At 44.6% G+C, this 13,046-nt stretch overlaps 1 protein-coding gene across 1 annotated transcript in view; it reads right to left on the bottom strand.

Moving 5' to 3' along the window:
• LOC111951065 (LHFPL tetraspan subfamily member 7 protein-like) overlaps positions 1 to 13,046 on the bottom strand; it is a 187,351-nt gene that overhangs the window by 137,363 nt on the left and 36,942 nt on the right. Inside the window, exon 2 of the mRNA XM_023969048.2 lies at positions 11,328 to 11,466. Coding sequence (XP_023824816.1) covers positions 11,328 to 11,466 — 139 coding nt within the window. The remainder of the gene's footprint in view (positions 1 to 11,327; positions 11,467 to 13,046) is intronic.

Here is a 13,046-nt window from a genome sequence, read left to right as displayed (position 1 = left end):
TATAACCTATAACTTGGGTCTGTTATTATAACCTATAACTTGGGTCAGTTATTATAACCTATAACTTGGGTCAGTTATTATAACCTATAACTTGGCTCCCTGAGTTTTTCCTGGTCAGGGCACGTGGTCCAGAAAACTCCAAGCCCCAATACTAGCTACAGCAACAACAACAAAAAAGAAGCTTTGCTTGTGGGAATGAAATTTGGACCGTGCACTAACTGGTTTGATATGCACTCTGAAGTTATTACTATATATCAATATAATGTAAAAAGTTAGACTGCTTAACTAAGCATCTTGCTTGCGGACTTCTTGGTTTCAGAGTTTCAGAGTAAAGAAAGTTGTTAGTCTCTAAAATTGCAGCTATGTTGTTAAGGCTTCTGGCAAGCAGATTAATGATGAAAGGGAGATAAATATCTGTCATCGCCTGAACAGGAGCCAAAAAACAGAAGCTTCTCTCCCTCTCTCCTCTAGTAAGGATGTAGTGAATGCTGTGTTCTCCTTATGAGAGGATGTGGGAAAGAGAGTGTTCAAAAAGAAGGAGAACAGCATTCAGATCTCTGTCACCACCCCTAGGCTTCCACCTAATAAACAGTAGTACTCCAAAGACATGCTGAAAACAGTATGGTATGCTCCAAAGAGATACAGAAAATTAGGTCAAATTGACAGATTCTCAACAGAAAGGTCCTCGACATATATTACGGGTGCTATAGTTATTTCTGCTCCAAGTCCTCCTTATGGTGGTGAACAGCGCATTCCATCCCTTCTGTAAAACATTCTAACTGAAGCGCCACTGTGATGATGACTGACAGCTGGCACATGTACATTATACACATTAGCACTGACGAAGACGTCGGTAATGATAGCATCATCAAGCACAGGTGCAGCTCAGCTTTAAACCACAGGGGCATCGCATGCATGGGTGCACACACTCCCACACACACACGCTCAAACACTCACGCACACACTCCATAGCCGTGTTGCTGTAATGCAGAGTTTAGTAAGAGTAGTAGTGATAGTTTCATTTCATGTTTGAGAGGAGAGAGGACATCTGCATAGCAGCTCTGCCCAGGGGAGGGTTGACACAGCAGGCTGCTGCCTCTTCAGCACTATCACACTGGAAGACAAGAACACAGTGTGTGAGAGTGCGTGCGAGCCTCCGCTGATTCCCTCAGTGAAAAGAGCGAGAGAGAGAGTTGTTAAAGACAGTACAGTAACTCACTGAGGGATTTCATCTGATCCGTTTGGATAACAAGCACTGCAGGACACACTGCTATACTGTATCACTGGGGCTAGGGTGGGACTCGGAGTCTTCAAAGAGGAGAAACACCTCAACATATTTATCTAATAGCTGTAGTTGGGTGGAAGTTAGCTTGATGGCAATGTGTAATACAGTTGAGAATGATGCTCCAACTGGTTAATCAAAATGCTCTTGGATTCTGTTATGACAATTTTTGGTTGGGTGCTTGTCTGAGTCAAGAACAAACAAGAGAAATTAACTGAAAGCTTGAAGATTTTCATTCAATTATATGACATTGTATTGTTGTTTGGTATAAGCTTTGTGGTAAATATGCTAACCGAGGCAAATGTAATTACATCATGCCTGTACACCCTAAACCAGTTGAGATTAAGACGGAGCATGTGCAGTGACTGCCTGAGGCTCCAACAGAGTGTGACGTGTTTTCAGTGTTGAACAGAAGAACCACACAATGAGAATCACACAGAGTCACTGTTCTGTCACAATACTCTGTCTTATAGACCTGAGATTGTCTTTCCCATGGAACTGAATTCAAATGACTGATTAGAATAACGAGGAGGTTTGAAGCTGGAGCACGACAGGCAAAGATCAGTCGCCTCTATTACAGTTGTGAAGAAATATTCCCGAGAATGTGTGAGTGCATGTTTAAGGGCGAGTGGCATCGTCAGTATTCCCAGCTCTCCACTGCCTTACTGTGAATATCATACGGTTCCGGCACATGCACACACGTCACAGAGCCGTCCTCCAGTGGACCTAGCCCACTAACAAAAACAGTCCAATAAAATATGGATGGAGGGAAAAGAAAACTCTCACCACCCTCGCAAATAAAATATGGCCCCTCCCTGTTATGTTAAAACATTCATGGAGAATGCTTACCACGTGCTACACTATATATACCAGGACCCTGAACTCCAGCAGCACCAAATGGACGCGTTGTGCTGCTTTGAGCCAGTGAAGGTTGAGCGAGTTCACAGTCTAATCCTGGACTTCACCCATGGGAATTCATAGCTAGGAAAGGAAAGAGCAGGGATGTTTTTACCTCTAAAATGCTTTTTCTGGATCTGCTGTGTGTGTGTGTGGGAGCTCACACTCTGGAGGACTGTAGGCTTTAGCTGTGAGGGGAGCTAAATCCTCACACACGCACACACATGCATGCAGACGCACTGACACACTAGGCTACCACTGTCTTGAAAGCTATTGTGTCTTACAGGAATGTTATCAATAAAACATTACAATAAGGTGCAGAGCATTCGACTCTACTGCTGGGGGGCAAGGAGACCCCCAGCTCCACTAAAACCATTGACAACTGGGTGCCGTTTTCAAGGAATTGTTAAATAAATGATAACTATTTGGTTGTAATATCATCAACTCTTGAAGAACATATTCAGAAGTACTCATTTCAGATTATTCCACATGTAGCCCTGTAATCAGAGTTGTACAGCAAGTAACTGAAAGTGTATCATGATCAGTAAACATCAGTTGATCATGTCATTTCAGATAGCCTCACGATATCTCTCAATATTAGCTACCATTATTTGGATATTTGAGTGATATAAAAGTGAACTATACCTGACAAGTATGAGTGGTTTATGTTAATTGTCCATCCTTTATGGACTCTGCCTGTCAAGCAGCAGACAGGCATATTAGCATATGTACTGTTAGCTGATAATGTTTACTTTGCAAGCTACTGGTAGAAATGTTTTACAGTTGGTCAAACATACAGTAGTGGTAAGTAGACCTAATGTACTATTTTCTCCAACCAATCCCTAAAGTGTACATTTCCCAGCTGTCAGGTTTATATCTAAATATTGTGAAACGTATGTGATTAATATAATGTTTACATACCCTACATTACTCATCTCATATGTATATGTATATACTGTACTCTATATCATCTACTGCATCTTACCATCTTTATGTAATACATGTATCACTAGCCACTTTAAACTATGCCACTTTATGTTTATATACCCTACATTACTCATCTCATATGTATATACTGTACTCTATACCATCTACTGCATCTTGCCTATGCCGTTCTATACCATCACTCATTCATATATCTTTATGTACATATTCTTTATCCCTTTACACTTGTGTGTATAAGGTAGTAGTTGTGGAATTGTTAGGTTAGATTACTCGTTGGTTATTACTGCATTGTCGGAACTAGAAGCACAAGCATTTCGCTACACTCGCATTAACATCTGCTAACCATGTTTATGTGACAAATAAAATTTGATTTGATTTCGACATTACGTCGGCGTCATGGAACCGCCCTTTTTTATTCCAGAGTATAAAACCCACCCGTGACGAAATGTATATTTCATGCCAAAGAGATCCACGGTAAGCCGGAAGTCCAGAAAGGTTAAGTCAGAGAACGCCGGGACGTCGTCCCCACGTTGGAATGGCTACAATTCCATAGGCCACGGAGACCATACAGCTGTAGGTTTGGCTACACGGCTGGAAATGGTTCAACTCTGAGACTATCGATCACTACAGAATAAGAGTAAATCTTAGACGTATAATTACTAGTCTGCAGCTAGAAATTACGTTAGTCTTGAACGAGAATACAGACAACCGCCGAAGCATCTATTCTATGAGAACATTTCCGAATAGTACTCTGCAGTATCCATTCTAACCTCCTACAACCACGAAAGACGTGACTTCTGGGAAAGTTAACCAGAGACTCTGATGAACTCTACAGGACGATCGAGGAATCCAACAGATACGACAACAACGACATACGGGCGTAAATATATAAATGAGTGGCCGTTCATGTGCAAAGGATTAGCAGTTCAATTAATATAATTATAGACTGTGTGTAGTGAATCCATTTCCTCTTTCCCGCTCTTTCTCAGTCCCAACCTCTTTCCTTTGTCTACCAAGCCGAGATATCGGCTTAGACCACTATGGGCTTTTCTATCATTGTTAGTTACCAATATATACTGTTTGTTTGTTATGTATTTCTGTGATTATTTAGTTAGTTAGTAAATAAATAATTAAGCCAATTTGTATATTGTAATGGGTGTCGTCGTCGGATGAGGAATAATCGGACCAAAGCGCAGCGTGGTAAGTGTTCATGCTTTTTATTTTAAACTGAACACTAAACAAAAATAACAAAGTGAATAACCGAAACCGAAACAGTCCTGTCAGGTGCAAAACACTAAACAGAAAACAACTACCCACAAAACACAGGTGGGAAAAAGCTGCCTAAGTATGATTTTCAATCAGAGACAACGATAGACAGCTGCCTTTGATTGAGAACCACACCCGGCCAAACACAAAGAAATACAAATCATAGAAAATTAACATAGAATGCCCACCCAAATCACACCCTGACCAAACCAAAATAGAGACATAAAAAGCTCTCTACGGTCAGGGCGTGACATATATTGCTGATTCATTATGGAAACTAGGGTGTGTGCATATATCCAAGGGTTTGCGACATTCAATAATGAGCACTGATGATGTAACAAATAATAATTCATTAATAAGAAACTGTTTTGATTAGATATAAAAAATATCTGAAGAGTCGATTCGAGAAATAGAGACTCTATAAACATTTTTCCATGGTGCCCTGACTTCCGAGTTAATTAATATTTAGTTTAATCACGTAATAATAATTACAGAAAGAGAATTGATTTGATAAAATAACAGTCTTCACATTTAATGATAGTCCAGACACGACACCACCATCACACTCGGTAAACAAAACAGAAAACACACCTTTATAAAATAGTGATAATATGCATAGCATAATGAAGCCATTGTTGCCACTCTAGTGTTATCAGTCCTTTTGATATCACACACACACACACAGACACATCACAACAACACACTAAACAAACACACACACACACACACACACACCCACACACACAACCACACACACACACACACACACACACACACACACACACACACACAGTAGGGCCTGGGGAAACAAACATACACACACTCTTCTGATCTCAGTTGTTCTGGGGCTTTGTGCGCTCTCCAAAAAAAAACTGTTTATCAAGACGAGACACAACCTGGAAACTGAACAAAGAAACCAAAGCTTCTGCATTGTTACAATGTATTGTATAGTGATACGCCGACTAGACACTAACAGTGAGAGCTATACAGTATATATTACACATGCAGATGCTGCCTGGCCTAGACTGGCTGCGTACAGATGTGGGATCTTAAATTGATCGCCCTGTTACAAGAGAACGTTCCTGCAATGGAGACATGTTTTAACTTGTAGTGTATTTGAGGTTTAAAAAGGCTTCTGAAGTTTGTAATTTCCACTTTGAAATGTCATACTTGATTTTCCCTCACGAAAAATTGACGAAACCCTACAAAAATGTCCATTAACTATAATCCACATAATAATTCATATTTCCTGTTGCTGCAAGATTATGTTGCTGTTGTAGCAAAGTGGCTCAAGTTAAGATCCCACATCAGCACTGCCTGGGCTCTTTGTCAAGCGCTGTCAGAGATCTGAGTCTTCTTAATCCAAATCAGCATCGATCTGACCTGCAGTCTGGGTGGACACAGCCCATGTCGAGGCTGGAGAGGTATGAAGTGTTCAAAGAGGTGGGCGGCAGGCCTTTTAAAATCACTGCTGTAGAGCCAGTGGCCGCCCTGCTGCCTCATAAGCCGTCTCAATGCCTTCGCAAAGCCAATGAGACAGCAGCTGTTTTGAAAGTGGTCAACCAAGTGTACTAGCAACGTGACACACAAACAACTGAGGCGATGACCTAATCATCGCCGTGCTCTGCACGTAGCATGCCAAGGCGCGCACCGGGCACAGGCGAGGAAGCCTCTTCTCTCTCCGCTCCGCATGGGGAAGCCCACAGCTCAACGGTCCCACAGCTCAATCTATAAAAGCTCTCAAACTTCGGCATAAATGCCAGGTTAGGATGTAACACCGCTCTGCTCAAGTCGCCATTGAAGGCAAGGCAGTCGGGTCTCGTCGAAAGAGCACACAAATCCCTGACACGCTTGGCTATAGTCAAGGCAAGCAARAGTGCCGCCTTCAGAGACAACATCTTGAGGGGGATTTGATTCAATGGCTCGAATGGCATCTCACAGAGCGCCTCGAGTACCAAAGTTAAATCGCACTCTAGCCGCTGGCGTAAGCCGCCGCATTCCCAATAGAAACCGTTTCACTAGAGGGTGGCTGAAGACGGTGTCTCTTCCAACCRCTCATGACAAGCTGAAATTGCTGCTGCGAACACCTTAATGGTGGCGGGTGAGCTCTGCTTGTCAAACATGAACTGTAGGAATGAGAGCACGCTCTCGACCTGACAGCACACAGGGTACACATTCTCTGTGGCACACCATTGTGAAAACACGTTCCATCTGCTGGAACCTCCTGGATGTGGAACTGGCACGCGAGCTCTGCATGGTTCTGATTACTGAATCAGATAACTCACGGCGCTCTAACCTGTCTCTCTCAGGGGCCAGACCCTCAGTGGTTGGCCGATTAGAGGCGATTGCTCTATCATTCCCTCGCCTGAGACATCGCATCCTCTCGCATCCTCGAGGATGCGATGTGGAATTGGCCATGATGGCGCAATCAACATTTGAGTCATCTCCACGTACCACGGAGCCCCTGGGCGATTGGGGGCTATCAATATGATTAGCAGTGGGAGAATGCAGGACAGCGGTGGAAATGCGTACAGGAGAACATCTGGCCACGGTTGGTGCACAAAAGCGTATATCCCTAGTGGCAGTTCGTCCTGGGCTCGTAGGGAGAAGCATAGGGGACACTGCGCATTCACACATGACACGAATAAGTCCACCTCGCCTCTCCCGAACCGTTCCCATATTTGGAGAACAATGTCGGGGTGCAGCTGCCACTCATCGTCTCGGGGACCCCCTCGAGACATGAGGTATGCTCCAACGTTCTGATAGCCTGGAATGTGTGCAGCTGTCAATGAACGAAGGTGCTCATGAGCKCCCAGCCACAATTCCTCCGCCAGCAGGTGGAGTGCAGGAGACCTGACTCATCCTTGGCGATTTATGTAGGCTACTGTGGTTRGGTTTTCCGACCAGACCAGCACGTCGTGACCCCGTAGGGTAAACATGAAGTGGGTCAGAACCAGTAGAACGGTCTCCAACTCCAGGAGGTTGACGTGGCGTCCCGAGGAAGGCCACACACCTCCAACCGGCCGAGCCTGATGTCAGAATAGCGTCTGTAAACACTGGAATGTTGGAGGACACTCTGCCAATTGGGACCCCTTGCGTCAGGACGCACGGGTCTCTCCAATAGTTCAGGTCCGCTCTGAGTGAGAGGGGAACTACCAACAACCGCCGACGGTGCCTCACTGGGTCCAGTCATAGTTGGGCAAACCATCGCTGTGTTCTGTGCATGTGCAGAAGTCCCAGCTGAACCACGAAGTGGGCAGACCCAAGAGTGTTATGACGGAATGCGCCGTCACTGTGTGATTCGGATAAAACCTTCGTAGGGCTAGCAACAAGGCAGCCAGTTGAGGAACTGAAATTCGAGCCTTCATAGTCACAGTGTCTAGCTGTAATCCCAGGTAGACAATCCGATGACTGCGCCAGGGCGCACTCTTTTCCCAATTCACAGCGAACCCCAGACTTGTGAGATGAATCACTGTCTGGTGTCGTGTGTGCGATCGCCAGCTCTGCTGACGGGGCGAGAACCAGTAGGTCATCTAGGTAGGCTAGTAGCCTTATCCCTTGACAATGCAAAAGTTGCAATGCCGCCTCCACGCATTTGGAAAAGGTGCGAGGTGCCAAGTCTTTGTTGTGGATACATTCCAGAAGACGTTTTGTCGTAAGCATTCGAAAGGGCCGTTTGGCTACACTCTCATTGAGAGTGCGTAAATCCAATATTAGCCTCATTCCCCCTGCTTTTTTGGCACTAGGAAGCAGGGCGAATATAGCCTGCTGTTCCTTTGCTCTTGGGGAACTACTATGACCGCCTCCTTCACCAAAAGTTCCGTAATCTCTTTCACAAGAGCGGCTACTTTCTCTGGCGTTTTCATCACTGTCTCCACCACGCCCGAAAACGGGAGGAGTTCGGTGGAATTGGATTGCATAACCCTTCTCCAGCGTCCGGCTTAGCTAGGGGGAGAGGGTGCAGCTTCGCTGCCACTCAGAGTAATGCTCTGAGAGCGGGAGAGCGCAAAGCTGTGGTACAGACAGTAGGAAGGACCTGTATTCCTCTACGGCCCAAGGCGCCGCGGTCCCTCGACACTGATGTGGCAGCCCTCCGTGAACAGCCCTCCGTGAACGCAGCACGGGTCTGAGCTGCACTAACTGAGACGCCTGCCTGAGTTAGTGTGCCGTCCCCCAACAGCGATTGCGTCATCGGCCCAACATGGGGCTGTGTACGCAAGCTGCTCTTTAAGACCTTAACCACATTACTCCTGGGAGTGTGTGGTATAGGGTTTTTATGAGGTATAGCATGGCGGCTCATCAAGAGTGTCCGATTTGCTGCCCTCATGTCAATTCCACAACATCCTCATGTGTGTGCTCAGCTACGCACTCATGGTGGGCTGTGCTACCCACAGAGTGGTGAGAGGAAGAGAGAGAGATAGAGAGAGAAGGAACCTGAACGGTCTGAACCTGAAGTTTGTTATGGAAAAGAGGTTCTCTTGTGACAAAGTTAGATGGAACACATTCTTTATTAACAACTGACACATTGGCTCCTCCATCCCCTTTGCAGGGGTGGGAGAAGAACAGTGGGCGCTGTCACACGAAGTGCTGCGCTCTCTCCTGTCCTCTCCCCCTCGTCCCGTCATGGCCGTCGTCTCTTCTGGCTGCCCCTAGGCCGTCAGGGCGACAAAATGAAAACCTCTCTCGCCGATGGAGCCTCTGCCATCTCTGGTGCTAGGGGGGGCATGTCAGCCTCAGTCAGTAGACTGGGTTTTTCCCGGAGAAAAACCCAGACACTTCCCAACATCTTCGTCATCTCCGGAGGCGACGTCATCATATGACGCCTCAGAACCTGAGGCTAGCACAGGCATGGCGTCTTCCAGAGGGAGATCTACCCTGAAAAAAGCCCACCGCTGTTTCCTCTCCTTTAAAGAAAGGAGGGTGCAGCTTGGGCATTCCGGGGGATCTTTGAGGCCGCCCCTAGCGTCCTGCGAATCCAAACACACGAAACATAAGTTGTGTGGGTCCATAGACGCCATAGTGGAGCAGCGACACTGAGCTCTTAAAAGATCTTTTGGGGGTAGAAAAYGCGTGCTCATGAAGGACGATGTCGAGACCAGGATATCGACGACGTGTTCGTCCTGAATCTTCTCTCTTCTCTTCTAGGCTTCTTCAGTCCAGTCCTGTCACTGAAGATAATGGGAGGCTTATTGTGGGGAAGCATCCCCTTATATAGGTACACCTGTTCTCCTATTGGCTGCAGGTGTGTGCATCATTTTCTCTCAGGCTGTTCGCTGCCTAGGCAGCGGGGTAAACCACTAGGAGCAGAGCTCCCCTACGGGGCGGAGCTCCACAATATAGAACCAACACCAACTGGCATTCAGTCAGTTCAAAGTATGACAAAGTAATACCACATCAAAACCAAAACTGCTTACACCCGGATATGAACACTGAAGATTTTGCTGTGTAGTGAGAGAATTAGGGGGGAACTGACTGAGGGCTAAAACTGTGAGACTTGTTCATTTCTAAACTACAAGGTGCGGCAGAAAAGACCAAAGGTTTTCAAAAGGGCTGTCGACAGGAAATCCAGGAACGTTTCCAAAGAAAGTGTCTGAAAAGCCCAGTCTTCAGAAGTGTGTTGTTGTTCGAGGGGATGTTTTTCTCAGACTGGACATATTTCAGGATAGTACAGTTTTCAATCCAGGAAATAAAGCAGTACTTTATTAGCCAGTCCTTTCTCCACTCTCCTCCTCTCTGTTATAGTTTACTGTACGTTGTGGGTTGTTAGTTAGAGTAGTGTGTGTCCTTCAGATATCCTAACCTCACACACTGTGATGAACACGTAACTACAGACAAACACACATGAACGGACAAATGTGCACACACACGCTATACAGTGAGTGGAAGGCCTATGCACCAGGGTGGTGGGCAGCGGCTAGGGCTGCTTAGTTTACTTGGCTGGTGTCGTGTGTACATCACATTAAACCCTGAGCATCTCATCACCAGTAACCGTACTTAGTTTACTTGGCTGGTGTGTGTGTACATCACATTAACCTGAGCATCTCTATCAGTAACCATGCTTAGTTTACTTGGCTGATGTCGTGTGTACATCAATAAACACTGAGCATCTCATCACCAGTAACCATGCTTAGTTTACTTGGCTGGTGTCGTGTGTAATCACATTAAAACAATGAGCATCTCATCACAAGTAAACCATTGGGCTTTTTTTAGTTTTAAAACTTTGGTGGTGTCGTGTGTACATCACATTAAACACTGAGCATCTCATCACCAGTAACCATGCTTAGTTTACTTGGCTGGTGTCGTGTGTACATCACATTTAAACACTGAGCATCTCATCACCAGTAACCATGCTTAGTTTATGGTGCTACTTCTCTGTTTGAACGAAAGCAGGGCCTTGATAAGACACACGTTCTCCTGAACCAATGACCTGTGTTAAGGGTCTGTAATTGTATTTTTCCTGCCTCCTCTAAATCTCCCCAGTGCCCTCCTCATATCGCTCTACGCCAGCATAACACTTCACTCCACCACCGCACCGCAGCCCGTAACCTAGCAACGGCCCGCTGAAGGCCTGAAGAGCAGCAGCTTCCGTTTGGTTTTGTTTGAGTGATGTGCCTTGGCAACAAAGTGAGCTCCTCTTCACTTCAGATAATAGGCAGCTTTATCTGTGTGTAGCTCGTAAGTATCTGTACACTGAGCTGTCTCTTACCTATAGAGAACACTGAGGATGAACATGTAGCCTATCTAGATCACTAAAGAAGGTCCAAGCAGAGAAATGGAAGAGATAATCACTGATGTGACCAAGGGACTTCATTCATAACTAATGCTTCTTATGATTCACCTTGAACTTGTATGTCAGCCGTTGCTTAAACAAATCAATCTACCGTCTAGGTAATAGAAAGTGTGTGTGTTGTTTGTGAAGTGTTTGTTCTGTACTCACCCGCAGTCATCTGCATATATCCAGCCAGTGTACAGATCCTCCTCTCACAGCCTCCGCTGGGCAAGAAGATGGTGATGATGGCCAACAGGGAGCTGACCGCCAGGACAGCACATCCTCCAGAGCAGAGCACTGCACTCGTCTGAAACACACAGAACATTTAATCAGATGCTTTTATCCAAAGAAATTGTCAACAGTGACTGTGACACATACAAGTGTAGTAGGTATACAGTTGAAGTCGGAAGTTTACATACACTTAAGTTGGAGTCATTAAAACTCGTTTTTCAACCACTCCACAAATTTCTTGATATCAAATTATAGTTTTGGCAAGTCGGTTAGGACATCTACTTTGTGCATTATACAAGTATTTTTTCCAACAATTGTTTACAGACAGATTATTTCACTTATAATTCACTGTATCACAATTCCAGTGGGTCAGAGGTTTACATACACTAACTTCTTGTCAATAGGGGGGCGCTGTTTTCACTTTGGAAAAAATCGTGCCCAAATTAAACTGCCTCGTACTCTATTCTAGATCATACAATATGCATATTATTATTACTATTGTACAGAAAACACTCTCAAGTTTCTAAAACTGTTTGAATTATATCTGTGAGTAAAACAGAACTCATTTTGCAGCAAACTTCCATACAGGAAGTGAAAAATCTGAAAACGATGCTCTGTTCCAGGGCCTGCCTATTCAATTGCCTTATATTTATCGATATGCATGCACTAGATGTCAACAGGCAGTGGAAGGTGGAATGGGGTGTCTAGCTTGATCTGAGGCCGAACAAGAGCTTTTGGAGTGACAGGTCTGGAAATWTCTTTGTCTTCTCTGGCGCGCGAAGTACGTCGACATTGTCTTCTGATAAGCGTTCGGTATACACGGCTAATATCTCCGGCTCTGATTTTATTTGATACATGTGATAATGACATCGTAAAGTATGTTTTTTCAACCGAGTTTTATCAGATTATTCAACGTTTATTGGGACTTTTGGAATTTTCCGTTCTTTGCGTCAAGAGAAGATGGGCATGTTCGCGCCACATGGCTAGCTAAGGTTGCTAATTCGACAGGAGAAAAGGACATTCTAAAACCAAACAACGATTTATTCTGGACCAAGGACTCCTTGTACAAGATTCTGATGGAAGCTCAGCAAAAGTAAGAACAATTTATGATGTTATTTCGTATTTCTGTGGAAAATGTTATTTATATTCTCCGCCGGCGCTGTCTCGCAATAACGCAAGCTGTTTGTTAAGTAAGTGTCATTTTAAAAACTCTAAACACGGCCGGGTTCTGCATTAAGAAACCGAGTGTATCGTTCATTTTGGTACAAACATGTATCTTCTTAGTAAGAGTTTGATGATTCTTAAGCTCAGATTAGCTGATGAGTGTCCCAGCAAAATAGCTCCTGATACGATTCTGGGAACATGTTACTTTACACGTTGTTCACAATGTTATAACCACGGTTTGCAGCTCTAAATATGCACATTTTCGAACAAAACATAAGTTGTATTGTATAACCTTGATGTTATAAGACTGTCATCTGATGAAGTTGTTTCAAAGTTGTGATTAATTTTATATCTTTTGGCTGGTTTTTGCGAATGTATCATGCGTAAAAATGCGTTTGTGTGGTGTTGGCTATGTGGTACAGCTAATATAAAACACTTTAAAAATAATCGAGAATATTGGCTGGATTCACAAGATGATCCCCTCTCTCCGTG

This window comes from Salvelinus sp. IW2-2015, linkage group LG23 (genome assembly GCF_002910315.2).
Source record: "Salvelinus sp. IW2-2015 linkage group LG23, ASM291031v2, whole genome shotgun sequence".
Taxonomy (NCBI): Eukaryota; Metazoa; Chordata; class Actinopteri; order Salmoniformes; family Salmonidae; genus Salvelinus; species Salvelinus sp. IW2-2015.
Note: the sequence above shows the minus strand (reverse complement) of the source record. Positions and strands in the feature narration are given on the sequence as shown.